The sequence below is a fragment of the Myripristis murdjan genome, chromosome 21, assembly GCF_902150065.1.
Source record: "Myripristis murdjan chromosome 21, fMyrMur1.1, whole genome shotgun sequence".
Classification (NCBI taxonomy): domain Eukaryota; kingdom Metazoa; phylum Chordata; class Actinopteri; order Holocentriformes; family Holocentridae; genus Myripristis; species Myripristis murdjan.
This window is the reverse complement of record NC_044000.1, coordinates 30426605-30436064: the sequence shown is the minus strand read 5'-3', so window position 1 is coordinate 30436064 and position 9460 is coordinate 30426605. Positions and strand designations below refer to the sequence as shown.

Below are 9460 nucleotides of genomic sequence, written 5' to 3'. Positions count from 1 at the left end.
GCTGTGTGGGCATTCCTCTCAAGTCTGAGTGCTTCTTGTTTTCTTGCCTGCTTTCACAGGTTCACTCCCTCTGAGGTGTTTACCCACATTAGGAGAAAGCATCGCTAATGTGGTCTATTTTGTAGGGCCGTTGCAATGATGAAAACATCTCTGATCGATAACTTCACAGGACATATTATCAATGAATACATCCCAGGTGGAGCACAAGCAAAGTACCTTCCATTTCTTGAATTTTTGGACTGAGTGAAATGTTGCACATCAGATCAAGAAGTTGCAGTCATACATTTTAAACCGGGGACGACTCTGAACTCAAGAGTGGTGGTAATGTGTTGAAATACTGAATGTTGCATACTTTTCATCTATCTATTTATCTATCTATCGATCGATCGATAGATCTGTGGCCTAATCAATAATAATAATATGTATCCTCCTTGTAAATAGTTGTTCTTAATTACTATTGATTTACTGTACAATGTAATTGCAAATAAAGAAGAAAAATGTTTTGCTGTGATAACATCCACAACCTTGTTCCAGCAGATTTTTTTCATGGAAAGAAAGCATTCTGTTTGTTTTGATGCAACAGAATACAGCATTCAAAGCCATTTCTCTTAATCATTTTAAAATGGGTAGTTAGTCTACAGCAGCAGCTCCCAAAGCGCTCTCCAGCAAAATGAGAAATACTTAAATTTCGCTGCTATTTCATTCACCACAAGCTAGAATGACAGATTGTGAGAGAATGACTACTCTGCTCGGAGGTTTCACTCTTCCTTCTCCCAACTGTTTCCTCCCCATCAGCAGCATATATAGACAATTACATAGAGTTATGTTCAATCATGACTAACTGCAACCTTTTTTCTCAAAAATGGGATTCCGTTTGGATAAAATCTTATTTCCTTGACATGACTTGGTAACCTCCTGGCCAACAAACAGACTGACAGCGAGTGGAGATGAAGACAAGCCCTGCAACTCAGGGGTCCTCAAATGTTTCATGTCTTGGGCTGACAGACGCATACAGACGAGGTTACAAGGTTTGATTGTTGATGCGGTGCTGAATTGTGGAGGTGAGCACGGCTCTGTTCATGGGGAGATAAGAGCTGTGGAGTGAAACCTGCGATAGGAGCAGCCTTTCTTATTTCTTCTACCAATGGGATCATTAATAACGGAGGAGTTTTGAGTGAAAATGAATTATTCCTTATTTTTCTGGGGACCTTTTGGGACCATAATCCCCAATGTGGGTTTTAACTGAGCATGGCAAAGGGCTGCACCTCATATTTGACCTTGTAGTTTTTTCTTAAATACAATGATAAGCAAAGGCCATTCAAAAATCCTCATACATCTATGGAAAACAAATCTAAAAATGACAGCAGAGATGCATTCATATCAGTGTTCTGTCTAGCCTAGATAACAGTTTGGTGACCTACATCTAATAATTTATCACAACGACCAAATGATAATGTTCCTACATCGAATAATGTGCCACTCGCACCGAATCATGAAAACTTGTCAGTCATCAGTCACTGCTCCGCCACATTTGTCAGTCTCGGTTTGGAAATATTGGTGGCAAATGACATCATGCAGGGACTCAGCCAGCTTAGTGGTTTGGTGAGGACCCAAAGACCCCTGGGGGTCCCCGCACCCCAGTTTGGGAACCCACTGGTTGGTAGCTAATGAATGGGATTCATTCCGGAGTAGCTGCGCCACCTCGATGGCATTTAATCAGTGAAATAAGACAAGAAAGACGCACTCGCTCTTTATCCTCCCACACTCCCACCCCGCCTCCTCTCCGTCCCTCTGCCTCTCTCCTACCGTCTCCGGTGCGTCTGCTCACTGTAGAGCGGCGGTGTGAGTGTGTCGGGGAGCAGGGGGAGCGCTGCTCTGTTCTGCGCACTGGTTCCGCTGGACATCACCGAATAACGGCGCTCGACAACCGGGCGGCGGTGGAGGGGGAGACTGGACCCGGATCCGGACCCGGACCAGGACCAGGAGCAGGACCAGGAGAAGTAGGCTACAGTGGCTGGCTCGCTCGCAACCATGTCCGAGTTTTTACTAATCGCCTTCTTCGCCGTATTCTCGGGATTATTTCCGTGCGTCGAGCCCTCGACCGTCTCGGACGGGGAGAAAGGTAAGGATGAACCGGGGGCGTCGGGGATGCGCAGTCCGCAGAAACTTGGCACCCCGGCCCGTCTCAGTGCGGTCTGGGGTTGTTACTTCATTACCTGCGCCAAATATTTGCCGTTGCTGGATATAATCCCCACTGCCCTTTAAAAGACTGCCTTAATCATCCAAGGCTTTATGTGATGAAGAGTTCATTATCTGAAATTGCCCGTCGTGCTTTCGGATGAGTGTGTGATGCCACGTTGAGAAGCAAAGCCTATCGCAATTTTTGCGCTTTTATCATCCAGGCTGTTGTGTTATTAAATGTCAGATGGCCGTGAAAAGTCACGCATGAGTGTGTCCCATCTGATACGCCAGAAATTATACTCCCATCAGTGTAACAACACATTGAACTTGCCCCAACACTTGGGGATAGTGTTTTCATTTCGCATTTTCAGGAACATTCTTGAGGCTGTCGGAGCCGAAATAGCCCCAGTTGGTCTGTCTGCAGGCGCATTAGCACCACTGTCTTCCAATGCAGCAGGTGAAAACACACAAAGTGAATTTTGCCTTTCCCCCCCAAACCCGCTGCCTCCATCCCTGCTGCAATATCGGTTGGAGACGCAATTGGCAGGACTCTTCTGCATGGCCAGCTCTAGTTGGGGGCTGCAGCCTAATAGTGATGCGGGCACAGCAGGGGGACTCATTATAAAGCAGCATACTGTCTGTTGCATGTTTGAAATTGAATTCTGGGACGGAGTGACAGCATGTCTGGTGTCTCCCGTGCTGCCTGTTGTTTCAGAGTCTTTCCAAGATCAACAGTCTTGAAGCATCTTGCGTTTTTGTTGCCATTTTGACAGTCAAGGGATAGGGGATAGGAATGTAATGCAAGATCACTTCCACCGAAACTCATTTAACCCCACTATTTTAATTGCAGAACACTTTGCCCACTTTCATACTGATTTATATCCTTAAGACCCAAATTTATAGTAGGCAATGCATAATAGTAGTGCCAGATTATTGTAAGTTAAAGATAGTCTTTAAAAGGAAAAAAGGCATAAATTCATGCCTCTCAGTAAACATAATTTATTTTTGTTTATTATGGTGGTTGTTTGCCTGATAGTGGAGGTCATTCTTTATTAACCACTATATTATTGGGTGTAACCCACTTCTGTTTTCTTTACCCCGCCTTTCAATTTGAATCTGTTCACATTTGAGTAAGCTTCTCTCATGCAAATTCTCAGAACAAACAAGTACTATCAGAGTACCGCAAGCTGAGTAAAAGCAGCAAATAAAGCATGATCTGATGTAAGGCTGGGCAATATATAATATGATATCATTATAATCATGTGAGACTAGGTATCATCTGGGATTCTGGATATCATAATATTGTGATATGACATAAGTGATGTCATAACCTGATTTTAAAGGCTGCATTACAGTAAAGAAATGCATTTTTTTTTTTTTTTTTTTTGAACTTATTAGACTGCTCTAGCTGTTCTGTTATTTTCTTTTCCTTCTTGGACATGATATCCACATTGCTAATGAGTGTTTATCAAAAATGTCATTGTGCAAATATTTTGTGAAAGCACCACTAGTCGTCTCTACAATATCATAAAAATATTAATATCGAAGTATTCAGTCAAAAATGTTGTGACAGCTGATTTTGCCCAGCCCTAATTTAATGCTGCTGTTGAAAATAATGCATATATATCTGTTGTTGCTACCGGCTGCTGGCCTGAGAGTGATCACTGCTCGGAGGTCGTAGTTTCTCCACGTTTTTATTCACCACCACATCACTGAGAGTCAGGTCTGCAAGGGCTGCTGTCAGACTATCCCAGATGCCACCAAATACCCCAACAGAGCGTGGAAAACAGGGACTTAGAGTGTGCCTGGCAATCACAGTGGGAGAGAAAACACTGTTTACCTATCTCTGTGCATGAAATGAAAAGATGAATTTGTATCTTGAACTCCCTGAGGAAGCTCTGCTTCGGGGAGGAAAAAAAAAAAAAAAAAACTCCCACCTGAAATTCAAAAGACTGTTGGAGTTTGTGTTTGTCAGCATTGCAGCACTGTGCTATATTAAGGCATCTTGAATCAAAGTGGAGAATTATGTGCCGTCATCTGGTCTCATTTGGTCTTCAAATGCATTGGTTTTCTAGTAAGGCTTGATTTAGAAAGTACAGAGCACAGACACACACACACATACTCGCACACAAATTCAAATACGTGCACATCCAAAAGTAAGTAATTGGTAGCTGCGTCTACATCGATACAGCTCTTGGAAAGAAATCCAGGTGCTGCTGTGCTCCTCTGGAAATCATTTTTACTTGGGATAAATGAAGGAGCTCATAGCAAAGTTTAAAAGGACGGCAACAATAGCAGCATTCCATAAATCTTCAAACACTGAATCTGGTTGTTAGCCTAATTAGTCTGAAATTAATTTGCTTTGTGCTGGTGGAGTTGTTATGGTGAATGCCAAGTGGTAAGCCCATGGTTTTCTCTGCATGAATTTGAAGCATTTCCAAAGCTCATTCACAGAATGGCGTTGTCATTCCTCTTTGAAATACCTCCAGTGTATTTCTCCATCAGCTGTGTCCATCTAACATTGAGTGGGTTGACCTGCACGGGCCAAAGTGGAACCAACAAAGTGACAGGCTTGAAGAGCTGAAACAGCCCGTATTGTGGCTTATTTATTACATATATTTTTTTTAAATCAAAACACCCTTGATCTGAAGCGGTCACTGCAGCCGTAGATAAGCATCATCTCACACAAGCAGCTCAAGGTTGTTTGAAATGTATACCCCATTTATATGTGGTGGTATAGTAGAAGACACAGATCAGTCCTCTAATGCAGGGAAGGCTGCCTTTAGGAGCTAATTACAAGAGATAGTGAGATAGTATCACAAAGTGTATGTTTGTGTGAGTGTGTGTGTGTGTGTGCGTGTGTGTGTGTGTGTGTGTGTGTGTGTGTGTGTGTACATGTCCTATAGGGTCCAGCAGAAGAGCACAAGCTGATACACACAGTCATTTCATGTCTCTGTGCTACATGTGCACTCACACAGATTAGTTTTCAAAACAAAACAAAATTTATGTTTTAAATTAAGAATTATTAGTTGCATCATGTGAAATTGCATATACATGCTTTTATATTGAATCATATATTTATACATCACTTTATCTTTATATATCACAGGTTAACATCTGTGTTTCCAATATATTGACAAAATATATTTTCAGTGATATACTTTAAATTTAATTTATTCAAAATTTGTGTTATGACATAAGAAATGTCATTAATAATAATAATAAATAAATGGGAAAATTTGTTAAATAGATAAATAAATTCTTTTTCGAGTGATTTGTTGCCTGTGTGAGTTCATACTTTGTATCAAATGAAATTAAGAATTAAAATTTCCTCATTCCACTAGATGACAATGTAAACAAAGCCTGATTTTAGCAGGGGCACCGTGCTGTTATCAACGGACAGCAGCATTACTATAACATTTCTACTGACGGCTGAATAACATAAATATTCAGTCTACTTAATGCCAGCATTGTACCCTTATTCCTCTAATAGATGGCTTGAAAGCAGGAAATTGGGTACTAAATTGTAGTCAGACATAATTAATTGCAATCCAGTGAAGATTATGTAAATTACCTGGCTTTAGAAACACTAAACCAAAAAAAATCAAATCCGTGTGATTGCCCAGAGGCCCTCCATCACATTCACCCTGCAGAGAGGCTGCCCAACAGGACGGAGACTTTCAGGGAAGCTGCTGGGTAGCAGCTAACTGTTGACCCTCTGAAGTCAGGCTCGGTTCTGTTTTCATAGCTGGTTCGCATCTTTGTCTGGAAAGCATTAACAAAAAATGAGCCCACCGGCTGTTATGGCTCCTTTCGCAGCTCAATCCTCATCCGCATCCTGTTCTAACATGGCAGCGAAAACGTCCACCTCAGCAGTAGGTGATCCTCCGGACGGCTTGCTGGCCCCGTACGCGGCCGGGCCACTCTGTCTTCACCAAGCTGCTGAAGAAACCACCGAGCAGATTCCAGTTGCAGCTGGTTTCTGAAAGAGTAAACAAAGGCGGGCAGGTTGAAAGCGGAGGACGTGCTGAGAGGTGGGGTGGTCTCCGCGGAGGAGGTGACGCACTGGTCAGCTCGGTGTTTCACTTGAAGCGTTGGGAAGTGACTCAGGCGACACCTGTGGAGCGAGCAGCAACTGTTGTTGTCATTGGCATTCAGGCCTGGTGCACCTCATGCGTGTTTTATTGACTCTCACTTCACAAGTTTGACTTGGCTGGAAAATCAGATGAGTCTTCAGAAAACAGCCTGACCGTTGGTAATAAGTGGAGAAGGTCAGCACCGCTTTTTACCCAGCATTGTGGTCTCCTATTGAACAACAGGAGCCCAAGGCCAAGCGCAGATTTTTTTTTTTTTTTTAAATTGTACCAAGGCACTTGAAACTTCACCCTTTTTATTGGTGGTGGAAAAAAGTTAAAGCATAAGTCCTTTTCTTTTTTTTTTTTTTGTTGGAAAGATAATGTCAGAGGAGAGCAATTCAGTGCTTGGGCAGCAGTTTGTGTGGGATTGCATTTAGTCTTTTATGAGCTATGAAAAGATGTTAGAACAGCTGACACATCTATCCCATGGTGTCAATGAAGTGTTACTGCCAGCGAGGCCTTACATCCATCTCAGGGCAGAGGTGAGCCATGGCTTCAGGACATGGGAGGCAGCGGAGAGGCAGATGCTCCCACATGTTTCATTATGTCGTGTAGCGGCGGGGCCGGCTCCTGCAGAGCACCATTATTGAACGGTGAACCCATTGGATTTTGATTGTGTCACCTTTAGTATCGCCTCACACAGTCTTAATGAGTTACAATCGAATCAGCGATGGATTGGCTGGGATGTGAAAGCCATCGGCTGTAAATTGACTCGGTGGCATTGATTCCCGGCCGAAGGAGGAGCCACTCGCTCGACCCACATGATCTGTTTGTGTTGATTCTCTGGTTTGACTTAATTATCCGGGTGGCAAGGGGTTTGATATTAGATTTTTCCAAAATGTTACAGAATTGAAAATGTGATTAATGAATCAATGTGTCTTCCCAGAGAAAAGGCCCCATCTTGGTGGTGCTGAATCAAAGTGCTAGGCTCAGCCATAATACTGAAATGGCTGCTGGAGAAGAAAAAGCACAGTTAAATTATTAATGGAGTAAAGCATAACTGTTTTATTGCCAAATATGCTAATGAAAAGGGCTCCATAAGACCGGTAGTGAGATAATCCACTCGTCCTGCAAGTCAAGCCGAGTATGAGGTCATTTGCCGATGATGGATAAGATAGCACACATCATAAAATGAAATACAAGGCTGATGTAATGTGAGAGCTGTGTGCACTTGGCCAGCTATGCATCGTTAACAATTAGCTAGCACCTTGTGAAAGGCAACAACACAACAGCCTACACACGCACAAAGCCATCTGCTTGAAGGAACGGAAAGCCAAGCCTCGAGAAAACTGTTTGGTACATCATCTGTTGCACAGCGATGCGCTGAGCATCGCTGAGCCCCGGCTTGTCCAAGACCGCAAAGGTTAAAGTTAGTATGTGGCTCGGTGCAAAAAGTGAGAGCCGAGTTGAGCCGAGATCTTTGTGGAAGTGCCCCGGCGGGGGGGGAAAGTGTCTGGGTCTCGGGCTAAAAGTCTGCCTGTCAGTTTGAAGGGGTGAACAGCCAGCTGGATGGAAGCAGCACCCTGAGGAGACACCCTCTGCATAACGCTGTGTGCCTGGCATACACCGACACTCAGTACAGAGGCAGAGGGCCTCAGCGGGCCGGACTGATGGTCTCACTCGCCTCTTTCACTCCGTCTCCGCCGGACACGAAGACACGCCCTTCAGGAAATGGACCTGTGGGCTGCTAGCTCTTTGTTTAGCTTTTGACCAGTTTATATGGTTGACCTTACACCCAGCAGTAAATGCTTCAAATGGTCGCCAAAATACAGAGGTAGCAGGGACCAGCTCCTGCAGAGGCTGCGTTGCCATGGGAATAGTGGTATCGAGCACTGGCCAAACAGAGGGAGAGAGAGAGAGAGAGAGAGACTGAGAGAGAGAGAGAGAGAGAGAGAGAGGGAGAGGAGGCTCAAGTGACACGATTCAGGCGACACAAAAACTGTGGTTGTGACATGCTTGCTTTTTGGCAATTGAAATGCCAAAAAGCAAGCAATGAAATTTCTGTGCAGCACTCTTTTAAATCATCTTATTTGGCCTGCTGCAGTTGTCGTTCCCCTGCCTCAGTCAGTCTGACTTCCCTCTCGTCTGCACTTAGTGCAGAAAGCAGCAGTGAGACTTGTCACTAAATCTAAGAGGCGTGACCATATTAGCCTTATTTTAGCTTCACCGCGCTGCTGCCCACTGATGTTTTGACTGGATTTTCAGATTTCACTGTCAAGCCTGGTGCTGGACCGGCACCGAACTGCACCTTTGACCTTTTAATCCGCTGTGCTCCAAATCACAGCCTCTGCCTGAGGGTCCGATATGCACAATCAACCTGAAGAATGACCAGACTTCGCATTAAAATCAATAATCTTGCTTTAATTCATCTTTGTTTTATTATTTCTTTATTTAGTATTTGCTGTTTTTTTATTGTTCCTGTTTGTTCTGCAAAGCCCTCTATAAACTTGCTTCTAAAAGTGCTTGATAAGTAGTTAATTAAAAAATATATAATATAATAATTATCATAATATGAAGAGCCATGCTAATAGTGTAAGTAGAAACATCAAAATATGGCTTGGCTCACCATCTTTGCCTGAGAGCTTCACTGTCATTAACTTTTTTTTATTTTTTAAGGCAAATTTGTCTCACAGTTTGGCGTTTGTATGCTTCATTAAGCATTATAATAACATTATTATCAGCTAAAAACTGCCTGGCATTAACTCTGCTGTACAGCTTAACTTAACACTTGACTAGCTAATCTTCTTTGCACTGATGCATGTGTACTATTCTTACAAGAAGGACAGTGCCAGAAGCAGGACTGAACTTCCATGATTGATTTGCCGATCATTTAGTTGGCATCCTGTTGGTTGACCTAAATCGCTGGTTTTTATTTTATACAGGACGAAAAAATAAAAAAATAAAATAAAATCCGAGCAGTCGAGGCTGTCTGTGCTGACAGATCCATCAGCCCAAATGCCTACATCTGTGTCTGCTTGCTGTCCTCTGCCTCAATCTGAAAGTCAGCGATGTCTCCAGTTAACCACAAAACCACAAATGATGTCGTCCGTAATTGCATCATGAGACATTCTGCACAAACAAAGTATCACGAATTAGTTTTCTTTATCCCTGCGGCACAACATTAGATTCATGTTTCTGTCTGG

The 9460-nt window shown here is 43.2% G+C and overlaps 1 protein-coding gene across 1 annotated transcript in view; it reads left to right on the top strand.

Moving 5' to 3' along the window:
* The first annotated feature begins 2031 nt into the window (after positions 1–2031).
* lrp1bb (low density lipoprotein receptor-related protein 1Bb) overlaps positions 2032–9460 on the top strand; it is a 278342-nt gene continuing 270913 nt past the window's right edge. The window contains exon 1 of the mRNA XM_030080256.1: positions 2032–2122. Within this exon, the coding sequence (XP_029936116.1) occupies positions 2032–2122 (91 nt within the window). The remainder of the gene's footprint in view (positions 2123–9460) is intronic.